Source organism: Bidens hawaiensis, unplaced genomic scaffold (genome assembly GCF_021521415.1).
Source record: "Bidens hawaiensis isolate Kalapana, Puna unplaced genomic scaffold, B.hawaiensis_p1.1 tig00004244_1, whole genome shotgun sequence".
Lineage (NCBI taxonomy): Eukaryota > Viridiplantae > Streptophyta > Magnoliopsida > Asterales > Asteraceae > Bidens > Bidens hawaiensis.
Window position 1 is genome coordinate 23,803 of NW_027491254.1, and position 15,593 is coordinate 39,395.

Sequence of the window (15,593 nt, forward strand, 5' to 3'; positions counted from 1 at the left end):
GTTTTTAAAAAAATATTAGCGTGTAAAAGTTATAAATGTTTAAATGTCGTTGGGGTAGTTGGTTTAAAATAAGGGGTGTACATGTAACTATTATATAAATCAACAAAATGTGATTAAAGTTAAAGGACCAAACTTGTAATTACTTGTGAATAAATTAAAAATCAATCATAACATGATTTTGCTTTTGCTAAAAGACAAAATTACCCCTAAAATGTCTTAATCTTATGCATTATTGTTAGGACTGTCACTTTTACCCAAAGCTTGAAACCCAACCCGAAAAACCCATACCCGAACCCGAAGTAACCATAACTGAAAAAACCCTAACCCGAGAAAAGACTAACCCAGACCCGAACCGAAGTAATTCGAGTTGGTTTTTGGTTTTGATTTATAAGTTTCGGGTCTAACCCGAAAAACCAGAATAAACTTTTAGTTTTGAAATAAAATATATTTTTAGGTATAATAGGCTTAGTCTTAGCCACAAAAGTTATCAGTTGCTGGCCTTATTCGATTGTTGTCATTCTAACTATTGTGGATCGATTGTTTATTCTTAATTTATGTTTTCTATTTATTACTAATAGCAACTGTAATCGAACAACCAAATCATGTCCGATTGAAGAAGATTATGGTTCGAGTTAGTTACTTAGTTTTATTCTTCTTTTGAATTGTTTTATCAAGTTATATTGGTTTATTATTTGATTATTTACGTCACGGGCAGAAAAGAATATGTTGTTTTAATTTTAGCATCGAAGTTTTAATTTTTTATGTTTTTTGTTTTGTTTTGTAGGATACTCGAAACCCGATTAACCCAACCCGAAAAATCCGAACCCGAAAAACCCATGAGAGATTTGGGTTGGGTTTCGGGTTAAGATTTAAAACTTTGAAACTCGAAGAACCCGACCCAAAGAGCTCGAAGCCCGAAGAACACACCTAATTATAGTTTGTACTAAAAACAATAAGTTGAGTACCTCTTAAATATTAAGAGGTATCTCACTCATGCTTTATATATCATATAGATATGTATATATAATAAATATTAAAAATTAGTAAAGGTTTAAATAATAAAGATTTAATAAGGTTTTTAATTTAAAATACATAATTAAACTATATCTTGTTATTTTACATGTTAAAATAATTATTGGACAAGTATATTATAAACAAATATTTATATCTTAATTATTACAACTTTAATTAATAAATACTTATAAGTGAAAGAATTTATTTTGTTATAGTTATATATTATTATTTCTAATAAAATTTTAATAACCTTTATGAAATAAACTTTAAATAAATTATTTTAACTCTCGAATACACGTTCATATCTCAAATTTCTATTAATCCATTCATTAATCTTTAGTGTTTTCCGTCATTATTATTCCATAAGATTTTTCGTTGATATATCTCGACGAGCGTGGCGTTTATTTTTTTACCGTTCTTATCGCATTCATTTCCCTCGCTTACTTGATAAGGTGAGTAATCACTCCCCTCTTTTTACCATTTTTAAATGTTTTGAGGACATATGCGTATCTTATATTATTTATATATTATTAATATTCTCACTAGCAAACTGTTTAACTTTGTGTGTTATCAATTATGTGCCTTACTTGATATATGTTAACTTGTTTTATTTGAACGCATTTAGAGAGGTCCATCATATTCACATATTTATATGGGTATATGACTGTCGTAGTAGCCAAAGCCCACTTCGCAAGGAGATGGTTTTACCGACACTCATTAATTGCTCATTGGTTTGATTGTATATCTCATAAGGACAGTTTGCTCATTTTTTTATATTATATTATATTAAACTAATTGGTGTTTTACTCACTCAACCTAGTATTTACAAAATATATCTATTTTATACGCATATGCATGTTTTAGATTGAACTGATTGCAAGTCTGGTGGAGATTTAATGCTGCTATAAGTTAGAAGAACATTATCAAGACATAAATTTATCAAGACTTGAATTTTAATTTATTTGTTTTTGTTTTAATGATTTGTACTTTGTTATTTGACATTGTTTGGATTAATTTGGATATTTAATTTAAATTAAAAGATATTGTCAGTTTTAAATTATTGCATGATAGTACATTGGGAGCTGAGAACAATCAGTTCGCACCCCGACATTTCCGCCTTAGGTTGGGGTGTGACAATAAATAACCATACAACAGATCAAATCCAACATTTTTCTATACTGTTGTGCTTTCCGTGTATCCAAATGTTGTTTGATTATAATTCAATCAGCAGCAGATTAACCAAATGACAAAAGAAAATCGAAAAATGATTGTTCAATAACAACATAGTACATACTAAACAATACACATTTCGAATAAATACCAAACACAAACAATCAACTACTTAACCAAACCCCTCATTGAGTTCAACTACAAAGAAAGAAACACAACCTTTTAAATCCAAAAAGCAAACTTAAAACTTCAACTTCTTTAGATAAAAAACACCCAAACTCAAATATCAAACTAAAAGTCAAAATAGCCAATTAATCTTCTAACTTGCATACGAACAATCTTCTATGAAAATCAAAATGCTAGATATAGCCCACCAAATGTTAAAACATAAAAAAAACCTAAGCAACATCACTATAATCTTAGGCTATAAAGGTTAAGATACCTAACACAAACCAAAAAAACCCCTAAAAAAGCATAATATATAACCTGCTAGAACAATACTCACTCGTTTTGCACCGGCTACTAATCCACCTTCTGAATGCTACCACAATGGTCCCCAAAATTCAACCTGCAAAACAAAATAAGCAGATTATTCTTGAAACAACCAAAATACACAAGGGCGAACACAAATTTACTGTAAATTAAAACCCTAAAAACCCAACGACCTAGCAGGAAACCATCTTAGACTAACAGCACATCCCCCACCAGACCACTGCCACCTAGGGATGCAAAATGTTTTGTAACTTCGGCAACAACAGTCGATGACTGCAGAATTCTCCCCACTCAATCAATGCCACCACCACACTTGTAACGATTCCGACGAAACCAGGTATACCCTAACCGGTAGACGTTAGTTACGTCATATGTAATGTCGGGTGCATGAGTTACCATAGTAACTATACGAGAATATAGGGTTCACTGTATTGATTGTGCGTGAATAAATAATTCATCGTATTGAATATGCGATTAATCGATTGATAGTTATTGAAACCCGAACGAATCGAAGGTTCAATTATAGACGAGATATATGATATTTAGTGATTTTACGAAGCATTAATGCTTCGGGATAAGTAAAGTACGGCACAGAAAAAGAATTTCGATTTAATGGTACGACGGTACATTAAACGAAACCTTTAATACCAAACCGAGCAAGAGACAATCGATCAAGCCGAAAAAGATGCGCGATAATTAATAATATGATGTTTTGAGTTAATAAATGTCATGGTTTAAGTTTTTAAAGCTTTTAAATCGGTTTTATATAAATTTCATTTTTTAGCCGAAAAACAACCGTTTTGGCCTCGTTTTAAGCCGAATTAAACGTTTAACCGAGAAACGAACTGAACTAGATCATCCAAAACATTATCCGGATTGCGGATATCCAAATGAGTGGCCAAAAATGGAGAAGTGGGTCCCACCCCACCTCTCCCCTTAACCGATCGGACCACCATCCCCCACAAACCCCATTTCATTTCTTTTTACAACAAACATATCCAAGTTATTCAAATCCTCTCCACAAGATCAACTAAAAACCGAGAGTTTTTAGCAAGAAAACAAGGTAATGATCGAATTATATACGTTTCCATCTTCGTTTCTTGAGTTTGTTTGCAAGAAAATGAGGTTTCAAAGATGAAAACCGATTCTTGCATGATCAAGTGATGTATACGGGTTATACAAGGGATCTTGGTCCAAGAAAGGAGTTAAACGAACCAAAAACGAATTTTTACGGTTTAAATCTTTGTTTTTGAATCATAACCGAAACCATGAAAGAAATGGCTTGATCGTGAGTGTAACTTGCTTGGTATTGTGGTATGTTGTTTTTAGGCTCTGTGTTTAGTGGTAGATAAGGCGGAAAGACGAGTTTGTAGCTTGTAGTGGCGGAAAACGGAAGGTATATTCGGTTTATGTCGGTGTATGTGTTTTTGGACAGATTGTTGGTCGTTTAGAGTTAGGTCATGAAATTTTTCAGGGATGTTCTACACATGAAAATAAGAGTTCTGTGAATTTTTGGTAATTTTTGGATAAAGGATGAATATTTGGTGAATTTAATGCTCGGTTTTGGCCAAAAATGGTGAAAAATAGTTAAATATCATGAAAACTTCTGGAAAATTGCAGATAAGCTTTTCATATCATGTATAAGTCACACACAAAATTTTAGGTCCGTTGGAGAAGTCTAAGTAGGCTTTTCGGTTAAACGAGTTCTAGGGATTTCTAGCTCGGTTTTGGTAAAAAGGGCATGTAAAAGAAGATTTTGGTTCTGGAAAAATTACAGGGGACTATGTGGATGGCAGGGGACATCCAGGAAAAGTTTGGGATTTTTCTAAGATCGTTTGGTATTTACGACATATTTAGTGTTTAAATGGTGTTTAAAAATAGATAAATAAATTTTAAATATAAGAATTAATTATGGAAATATTTTTATAAAATTCCCCACTGTTAAAAAGTGATTTGTGCAAAATTTTAAGATCCGAGAGTAAACGGATAATTAATCGTGCTAATTATCAAACTTTTAAAGTTAAAACGCGTAAACCGGTGAAGTTCGCTTAAGCGAGCTGACTGGTGTATAAAAACCCTAAAAATGGACTATTTTCATATAAATGAGTTAAACAAGTAAAAATAAATCATCCGAAAATAATTCGGATGATTTGAGTAATTTTAACCTATTTTAACAGTTCCCGGTACGCCAAAGACGGAAACGGGTCCCGCGGCCAATCGGGACGTCTAAACCGAGCTATAATTTCACATTTTAAATTAAATTATCAGACAACCACTATTTTCGGGTCGTATGTGACCAAACTCATTTTTGAAACATAAAAACGGATAATCGTGCTAGGCACGCAAAACGAGAAAAACGACTAATAGTAGTTGTGACCTTGGAACTCTAAACGACATCACAATCTGAGTCCGGAGAAGTGTTTCTGGGTTAACCTTGCCCCCAGAACGGGTACAGTGCTGGGTTAACAGTGTCCCCAGATGTACCAGTCGATACGGTTAAAAGATTATATAAACAATAAGTGTATAATAACGATCTTATGGATCATATTACAGATTGGACGCGTTAATTGATAATGATTGTTGTTACCTGCTTGCATGTGCTAAGGTGAGTTTCACGAGCCCCTTTTTCTGAATTGTTTTAAATGTTTTCCCGGGGCGGAAGCATGTTACTACTGAAATATTTAAGTACATTCTGAACGCATGGATTTGCGTGGATTTTACTGAACGCATGGATTTGCGTGGATTTATATATATTGTTTATTGTAAGGGAATCGTACGGAAATGTACTAAGATGGTAATTGTCTGAGTTGTTAATATTGTAAGGTCCCGCAACAGTGTTCTGGGTTAACAGTGTCCCCAGATGTCATTGGAAGTGTTCTGGGTTAACAGTGTCCCCAGAGGTTATTGGAAGTGTTCTGGGTTAACAGTGTCCCCAGAGGTTATTGGAAGTGTTCTGGGTTAACAGTGTCCCCAGAGGTTATTGGAAGTGTTCTGGGTTAACAGAGGTTTCACTTGTGGGCTCAGCATAATTACATCGATAATATTATATTTTGATAATGATATATCATGGTTTACTAAAATTGTGAAACTCACCAAATATTCGTAGTTGACCCGTTTTCTCACATGCTTTTCAGGTACAATTTAGATGAAGTGATTGCTTACGTGCTAAGTGCTTGATGTGTGTAAGATTTGTGTGCGGGATGTTAGGATACATTATAACAGATAGAATTATGAATCGTATTGTATGATGTGTGTATCACCTAGACGGTAATGAAAGATGAGATAATGTAATTTTGAAGTATATTAATGCATTCAGTTTTCTTTATAAACAATGTGGTTGATATCAGAGGTGTCTGTCGCATCCCGTTTACGTTTCCGCTGCGGTTGCGGGGTGTTACAACACTAGCGCTACCAAGGGTTACGAAATTGAACCCGGCAACAAGTGAAGGTGAAAGTAAATGCGTGAAATCAAGAGAGGGAGAGTTTGAAGCAGACAACGAAATCGTGTAATCAAATAGAACATGATGAGAAAGAAGCCTCAAACATGGGCATATTACGTGTAACTGAACATCCTACCCTCATTGCACGCGTACACCCACTCAGCCAAAAACAAATATCTCCAAAGCATTTCATCAAACACATGGCATGCATACCTGAAAACCAAACCATTTCATCAGAGTTATACAATTTGACAACCAAAGCATTTCATTACCGATGGACAACCACAAAATATGAACTTAGACGGAGAACCACAAAGCTGAGATGCAGGACAACAAATAAAGATAATCATCCTAACACTAACCAAAGGCAAAAACAAAGACCAACAACTATAGACATTTGGTCGAGCAACTGGAATGCAAGAGAACCATCGGAATGCAACAAAAGATAGACAAAATATGAAAGACAACAAACGCGATTTCCGGTTGCCATCACCCGCGACACAAAAACACAACGTCAAACAACGTAATAAGGTATCATAACAACAAATAACTGAAATCAAGACATAAGAGACACCAGAGATGAGAAGAAGTCAGAAATAAGTGTTTTAGTAGAAATTAATATGAAGAAATAATATGTTGAGTAAATGGTGAAACATGGGCAGTGGAGATAACTGACACGTAGCAAGAAATAATATTTTGATGTAATTGTTAAATTATAAATAATCCTGCGGAAGTAAAGTAAGTTTTGTGGATAGAGTTGGTATAACCCTGAAATGGAAGGGCTAATATGAAACACAAACCCTATCTCGCCCTTGATCTATTAACTATACACATACATTTTTATCTGCAGACAGACAGACAGACAGACAGACGCTTGCTTCCATCCCTAAACCCTAGCTTCATCATCATCGTTACAGATCCAAGGTCAGAACAACCACATCTAATTGTATCTGTTTCTTGTTTTTCGAAACCCTAATAATAATAATAATAATTGTTTGAATTTCAGATCGAAATGGGGGGGGAAACAGAGATTAAGGATAACGACTACGAGGAAGAGCTTCTCGATTACGAGGAAGAGGACGACAAGGCCACTGATTCCGCCGCTGTCAAAGTCAACGGTGAAGCCGTTAAGAAGTATGCACTTTGTATATATATATATATACATCTCTTTCTTATTATGCGCTTATTGTTACGTGTTTTTCATTCCATCATTATTACAACTACGGCTGCTGTTCACCAACCCAACTCATACAAGCGACTGATATGTTTATGCTTGAAATTCAGCACCTTCGTTCGGATTTCTTTAGCACTACAAAGTTTTCAATTTTAAATTTTTATAACTCCAAAAGGTTATTAATATAAGAGTTTTTTAATTCTAAAATGTCTAAAACTTGATACTCAGTACGGGAACAAACGAGTGGCCATGGCTTTAAAATTGAACTTTAACGACAACCCAAAAGAGGGAAATCAATATAACTTCAAAAAGTTGTATATTTTTATGTATAGTATATATATATATATAAAAGTAACAAATGAAAAATAAACAACTGAACTGAACCAAGCAAGCTTTTTCCAAGTGAGCGGCGACCAGTTTGGACAGCCCTATATTATGTATGCACACAAGGAGCACCACAAAACTTTTATTTAAAGTTCAGTTAAAACATGTGGCTAATGGTAGATCCAAGTTGGGCGTGATGACAATGGATATTTTGAGATGCAATTAACAGTGTCATGAAATGTTGTTTTTGCTTTTGTATGCATGCAGTCAACTTGTTATACACTTGAAGTTGACTTATCGTTTTTTGATTCAGGGGCTATGTAGGAATTCACAGTTCCGGATTCAGAGATTTTCTTTTGAAGCCAGAGCTACTGCGTGCTATTGTGGATTCAGGATTTGAACATCCTTCTGAAGGCAAGCTTTATTCTAACCGTTTTAAGTACTGTTAGTTTCAGAAAGATAGTACTGTTAATAACTAATACTAGGTTGATACTTATGAAGATGTTTACTAGTAGTATATGCTTACCAGAAGGAAACTAGTACGTTCTTTTAATGGCTTTTTTGTGTTTTATTGCAGGTAAATAACAATACCCATGTCATATGGAGATGTGCTCAGATTTGGTAAATTTTTTTAAAACTGAGGATTGCTTAGCTCAATTTGTTTGGTTCTTCATTAGTGCAACACGAGTGCATACCACAAGCTATTCTGGGAATGGATGTTATCTGTCAAGCAAAGTCTGGTATGGGCAAGACTGCTGTTTTTGTCTTGTCAACTCTGCAGCAAATTGAGCCTGTTGCTGGTCAAGTAGCTGCCCTTGTTTTATGTCACACAAGAGAATTAGCTTATCAGGCATGTGTCTTACTCACAACTGATTATTTCAGTTATTGAAAGTACTGGTTTTTGAATGTTTTGTCTCACTTACAGATCTGTCATGAGTTTGAAAGATTCAGCACTTATCTGACTGACATCAAGGTTGCGGTCTTTTATGGTGGCGTTAACATCAAAATTCACAAGGAGCTTCTGAAGAACGAGTGCCCTCATATCGTTGTCGGGACGCCTGGAAGGGTCCTCGCACTTGCTAGAGACAAAGATCTTGCATTGAAGAGTGTGAGGCACTTTATACTAGATGAGTGTGACAAGATGCTTGAGTCACTTGGTATGCTTTCATGTGTTATTGATTGATCAATAATCATATTTTTTGTTCATATACATATTCGTAATTTGTAAATATAATTTTTATTTTGTAGATATGAGGAGAGATGTGCAAGAGATCTTCAAAATGACACCTCATGATAAGCAAGTTATGATGTTTTCGGCTACACTCAGCAAGGAGATTCGCCCCGTCTGCAAAAAGTTTATGCAAGATGTAATATTTCATGGCCAGCTCTTCTACTTGAATTTTGAAGTCAACATTTTCATAATGGAATTGCATATTTTAAACGAGGGTGTTGAGGGTGTGAAAGTAGTTAAAAAGAGGGTTCAATTGGTTCACTTTCTTTCCCTTTGTATTTCTTCTTAGCTTACAAAGTGTTCCAGAAGGGTTTCTTTTTTGTTTTATTAAAATTAATAGTAGACAGCTGTGATGGATTACCAACATGGTTGGTCTGGTTTGAAAGCGTCTGCGAAAGGGGACCAATCAGATGGGACCAGAATCTTGAATCAGCGGATGTTATTTCATAATGGATCCGTTAGCTTCTGAAGACTCCTAATATGCTTTTACTATGATATTTGTTCATTTCAGCCAATGGAAATTTATGTTGATGATGAAGCCAAGCTGACCCTACATGGACTTGTACAGGTAAGCGCTTGTACTTACAGTTAGGCTTCTAAACAAACAGGAACGGATCATGTTCATGTTTGTTTATTTAACTATAACTGAACAAATGATCGAACATGAACAGAAACAAACGTTGTTTTTTTGGTTTTGTGTTTGTTTTTAAAAAATAATGGAGCGTGTTAATGATAGTTTATGATTTTTAATAGTATAAATGAATTGTTCATAAATGTAAACAAAATATAAATGAACGAATATAACTGAAACTAGAGGTGGCAAATGGTCAAAACGAGTTTGGGTCAGAATGAGTTTGGGTCAGAACGGGTCAATTAAAAAAAGGGTTGTTTTGGTTTGGGTCGGAATAGGTTAGTGCCGGACCGGGTTTTGAGTTTTTTTTTGTGAACGAGAATAACGACGGAAACATTTTAGATTTTTTGTTTTTATTTATATTTTAAGTTATGTTTTTTTATTGTTTTTTTTGAAAAACCCTCAAAAAATATTCAAAAATAATAGTAAAAAGTTTATAACTCAAAATATAAATCATAAACAAAAAAAGTAAAAACACTAAAATGTTTCTTACGTTGTTCTCGTTCCATAAAAAAACACCGAGAATCGAACCGAAACCGAAAAAATCTACGAAAATGAAACAAAAAGCCAAAACTTGATCACATCAATCGAAATTGAAAAAATCAATCAAAATGAAACTAAAAGAATTCAAACCGAACAAAAACGAGTCCAAAATCGACAAAGAAGAGACCAAAACCCAACCCGTCCCGTGTAAAAACTCGTGTTGGTTTGAAACCTGAATCGAACCCGTTCCAATCTGAAACCCGTTTCGTGCCGAAACTTGTCTTGTATGAAAACCCGTTTCATGCCGAAACCTGTCTTGTACGAAAACCTGTCACATTTTCTTAGGACACTAACTCACATCGACCCATTTAAAATGACTCATTTTGACCCATTTAGTTAAACCTTTTACCCAAACCAACTCATTTAATTTTTAAAACAACTCAAATTGACCCATTTGAAAGGGTTTGGGTCAAGATTGCCACTCCTAACTGAAACAGATGAATGTATATAAACAGACATAACTGAGCAAACACCAATTAAAAGCAAAGATGAATATTAATAATATGTTGGGCCTAAGAGGTTAGTATAACTAGACTAAAGTGTAATATTATTTATTTAAAAACTAGACTGAATTTTAATGGGCCTATCATTTTAAATCAATACACAATCAATGAATGTAAACGGAGTAACGGACAAACTTGAACGTAAATGTATGAACATAAACGTTTGTTGGCGAACATAAATGAACAAACAATACACATGTTCATGCTTGTTTGTTTAAATTAGTTACCTAAAGTTTAGGAACGGTTCATTGAACGTTTGGCTGGTTTAGAAGCCTACTTTCAGCAGTGATGTAATGATATTTTTGAATTTTCTTACGCTTACATTTCTTTTGATGACAGCACTACATCAAATTGAGCGAGCTGGAGAAGAACCGTAAGCTGAATGATCTGCTCGACGCGCTAGATTTTAATCAAGTTGTGATATTTGTCAAAAGTGTAAGCAGAGCAGCTGAGCTCAACAAATTGCTCATGGAGTGTAATTTCCCTTCAATCTGCATCCATTCTGGCATGTCCCAGGAAGAAAGGTCTGTCTTGTATAAACAATAATAGTAGTTTCTAGTTTTATGCTATTCTTTTTTATAATAATTCAATTGGATAATTTACAGGCTGACACGCTACAAGGGATTTAAGGAAGGACACAAGAGAATCTTGGTGGCAACAGATTTAGTTGGTCGTGGTATTGATATTGAACGTGTGAACATTGTCATAAACTATGATATGCCGGATTCTGCAGACACTTATCTCCATCGTGTAATCTTTCTTTTTCATATTAATTTGTTACATTTTTTTTTTGAGATAGTACCTGAGGGGTGTTTTGGTAATGTCACAGGTTGGTAGAGCTGGAAGGTTTGGAACCAAAGGTCTTGCAATCACATTTGTGTCTTCAGCTGCTGACTCAGATGTTCTTAATCAGGTATATAACAAGCTTTGAGATTTTAAAAGTGATAAAAGATAGCTTGCTATTATAATAATACATAAAATAAAGGTTATATTATAACGTTGATGTTTTCCTTTGTTTTGGTGGTTGTAGGTTCAGGAGAGGTTTGAAGTGGATATTAAAGAGCTTCCTGAGCAGATCGACACTTCAACTTATAGTAAGTTTTTTATCCAACACTCATTATTCGTTGTTTAATAACTTTTTTAGAAGTTAACAAAATGAAATTTGGATTTGTGTGCAGTGCCTTCTTAGGAAGACAAAAGTAGTATTTAGCAAGTGTGACGGGCATTTGGATTATAAACGAATGAACGATATGAATGCTCTGTCGGATCATGATACTGTCTTGAATTTATGGTTTGTTGAGTTTTGTAACATCTATAAACTTGTTTTCCCGACTTTTTTCTAGTTTTTAAGGTTTAATTAACTGCAGTATGCAATTCTAGACCTGCTTCAGTAGTTCATTTTTTTTGTGAATGTCACTACGCAATATGAAGCTTTAGGAAACAAGCGAAGAATCTTGTGACTTTTACAAAAATTAGGGCTGCCAAAGCATGTCGGTCCATAACACAATGGTATGTAGTACTAAGCACAATCGCGACACAATAATTTTTCTTCAAACACGAGTATGAACTTTAATAACAATTTAACATGTTAAGACTTGTTAAGGGACCTGCTTAGAAACAATGAGTAAATAATACATGTCATGAAACAAAAAGTTTCGACCATAAATTCTTAATACTTTATCCATGAAATTTATAAAATGAAAAGCCACACACACATTAAACGAACACCGATGAAAGCAAATTATAACTTTCATATCGGGTTTTGATGGCAGGAGTGAAACGCCGTATGTATGTAAGTATGATTTTTGGTTTATGACTTTAGGAGTGTAGAGAAATTACTATTTGTCTGCGTAATATGGGCGAGAGCACGTTAAACCACTGATTCCTAAATTGCGCGTTATGTACCATTCTACTTTTTAGGCAGGTTTTGTTTGCCCCCTACCGTTAGTCAAACGTGCATTGATCGTTTATGACAAGGGGTAATACCGTCTTTCACCACGTTAAACATAATCGATCGTTTATATCCATGCAATTAGGTTTTATGTAACTCATTTGAATGATCCTCACCCAAATTCCTTGTTGTCCCCCTGTAATTTTCCGATCGGAGTTCAAATTGGTTGCCGTGAAAGTTATTGGAAGTTGCAATGGAGGCCGACTCATATAGTATTAGGCCAGCTAGTGACTATTGCGACCCGATGACATGTATGGTAAGTGGTTACTTTTTACTATGTTTGGGTATTAGGGTTTTATGTTACTCTGTTATAGGAGGTTGAACGATTGTTGAACGTTTGTTGGTTGTTATACGTGATGATTTCCCAATTTTTACTATAATGCTTTTTCATGGAAGCGTGTTCAATACTGAGTCGGGAAAAAAATACGAAGGAGGTAAGATAAGTTATGTGGGAGACGTGCAGGTTTCAAAATTTTGTAAAGGTATGTTGGTTGAAATATATTGTAAGTTACAATACGGTTGTGGTACAGTTAGTTACTTTCATTACAAACATCCGTCTGTTTGTTTGGATTTGGGTTTAAAGTCATTCGTTGAAGAATATCATTTTGAAGATGTTCGTTCTATGGTTAGAGGCCGTAGTCACGTTGTTGAAATTTTTGTAGAACATGGCAAAGCTAATAATAGTGAAAGTGTTGCTGAAGTGATACATGAATCTGAATTTAATCCTACTTTTGAAGTGAGTGCTAGTGATGGTGTGAGTAATGATGGTAAAGGTAGTGATGAGGAGGATTATGATGCACATGATGGATCCCATGAAAGTGATAACGATGATCTTGATTATACAACTGAGTTTTAAACACCTGTGGAGAAGGTAGAAGTTGATATGAGATTGTATAAAGCTATTGTCGATAATGATGTGGAGGAGGTAGAAGTTGATAATAATAGTGATGGAAATTGTTTAAATCCATACATGGATACTTATGAGAGCTCGAATGATGGGAGCATGAGTGTGTTAAATAGTGTTATAAGGAGTAATGTTAATGATTTGTGTACCTTTTGTGTTGGTCAATTAGTACCGACAAAGGAAGCACTGAATGAGATGGTTAAGAGTTATGCTCTTCATGGTAAAAGAGATTTGTATATCAGAAAAATGAACCATTAAGATATAGGGAGATATGTTTGGGGACCAATCCAAATTTGATTGCTGGTGAGGGGTCAAATGTGACAACTGAGGAAAAGCCTAAGGAAAAAAAAGAGGAAAATGAAACTCACTTGCCCTTGGAGTATGCGTATCTCAAGAACATCTCTTTAGGATTATTGGTGTATGAAGACCATTCCCAACTAACACGAGTGTCTAAAAAGTCGATCTATCGGTCTGTACAATGTCAAAAATTGCCAAAGAGATTGAATCTGAGCTAGAAACAACCCTGAACATAGCTGCCAAATCTTTGAAGAAAAAAATCCAACAGAAGCATCAAATCCAGGTTTCATAAGCCAAGGTACGAAGAGCTAAGACAGTAGCTAGGGAAAGGAAGGATGGTGACTACACCAGACAAGACAATACAACCACCTCAGATCGTATATTAATGAGCTTCTAAAAGCAAACTTTGGGAGTTACATAAAATTAGATGTGGAACCATGTTCTAACCCTAACAGTCCAACTAGGCAATTCGGAAGAATATATGTATGCTATGCTGCTTTGGTTAGAGGTTTTAAATTGCTTGGGAGAGAACTTCTAGGGTTGGATGGTTGTTTCATGAAAGGAAAATATCTTGGACAGATTTTGACTGTTGTTGGTACGGATGGTACAATTGCTTGTACCCAGTTGCCTTTGCAATAGTGGAAGCAGAATGCACACATTCATGGAGATGGTTCTTAAAGAACCTTGGAGATGATCTTGACTTGCCTACTAATGCTAATTTCACCTTCATTAGTGACTGACAAAAGGTATGTCTCCTTGATTTAAGTTTAATAGTTCATGAAAATGTTGTTTTGACACGTATAGGGACTCATTCAAGCTATTGAGAGAGTTTTACCTAGGGCTGAGCATCGGTTTTGATGTAGACCCAACCACAAGAACTTGAGGCAGACTTGACGAGGACATTTGTATAAAGGCTTGTTTTATAGGGCAGCCTCTGCCACTTTTGTCCCATACTTCAACATGGCTATGGAGGAGATTAAGAAAACAGATCTTGATATGTTCTCTAGCTTAACGAAATCTCAACTAAAAGTTGGTCAATATCACATTTTTTAGGAATGGTAAAAGGTGATATGTTACTGAACAACCTATGTGAATATTTTAACAAGCAACTTGTTGGAGCAAGGGACAAGCCTATCATAACATGTTTAGAGTATAATAGAGAGTATACGACAATGAGGATTGTGAATGTGAGGAAAATGCAAGAAATTGCCAAGGGCCCGTTAACACCACAAGAAATCAAAGCATGGGATGAAATACAAGCAGAAGTAAGTAAATTGTCAGTTATGATGGTGGATGAAGTTACTTACCAGGTAACCTTATAGAAGATGACATTATTTGTGTTAGTATGATATTATGATCATCATTTGTTAATATGGTGACTATGTGACTATGTTGATTGGTTAAAAGTATGAGAAGCCAATGTGTTGTGAATGTGGACAAAAGGACCTGCACATGTAGGAGGTGGGACTTGACAGATATGCCATGCAAATATGGTGTTACAACTCTTATTTGACATGGTAGAAAATAAAATGCTTGTGATTGAAAAAGTGGGTTGATAAAGTTTACTGGTTAGACACTTGGAAGAAAGTGTATAAGCACCAAATCATGTCCATCCCAGGCCCTGATATGTAGACACCATCAGAATGCCCAACATCATTAACTCCACCTAAACATCATAATCAGGTATGTTATGAGCAAAAATGTTAAACATCTAAGCAGTTTGACTTTAGTTGTTATGTTTTCACATAGATTGGGAAGCCAAAGAAGAGCAGAAAGAAAAGGTGGCAACTAAGAAGAAGCGAAAGATAACAGTAGATAATGCCCAACAAGTGTTTTCTATAGGAGGCAGACTAACTAGGGTGGGGCAGAGTGTGAAATGTAAAAAATGTGGAGAATATGACACTAACATTAGGACTTGT

At 34.9% G+C, this 15,593-nt stretch overlaps 1 protein-coding gene across 1 annotated transcript; it reads left to right on the forward strand.

Moving 5' to 3' along the window:
- Nucleotides 1-7,107: 7,107 nt before the first annotated feature.
- Nucleotides 7,108-11,848, forward strand: LOC143625930 (DEAD-box ATP-dependent RNA helicase 15-like). Its single transcript, XM_077096143.1, has 11 exons — nucleotides 7,108-7,250; nucleotides 7,928-8,028; nucleotides 8,292-8,464; nucleotides 8,540-8,771; nucleotides 8,863-8,981; nucleotides 9,357-9,413; nucleotides 10,862-11,046; nucleotides 11,128-11,272; nucleotides 11,352-11,435; nucleotides 11,553-11,616; nucleotides 11,701-11,848. The coding sequence occupies exons 1-11, from the start codon at nucleotides 7,129-7,131 to the stop codon at nucleotides 11,709-11,711; spliced, it is 1,293 nt and encodes a 430-aa protein (XP_076952258.1). The 5' UTR covers nucleotides 7,108-7,128; the 3' UTR covers nucleotides 11,712-11,848.
- Nucleotides 11,849-15,593: the final 3,745 nt, after the last annotated feature.

Coding starts and splice junctions, on each gene's coding strand:
- LOC143625930 (XM_077096143.1), top strand. CDS start 7,129: ATGGGGGGGGAAACAGAGATTAAGGATAACGACTACGAGGAAGAGCTT. Junction 8,772..8,862: donor CAAGATGCTTGAGTCACTTG/GTATGCTTTCAT, acceptor TTTATTTTGTAG/ATATGAGGAGAGATGTGCAA. Junction 11,273..11,351: donor CAGACACTTATCTCCATCGT/GTAATCTTTCTT, acceptor GTAATGTCACAG/GTTGGTAGAGCTGGAAGGTT.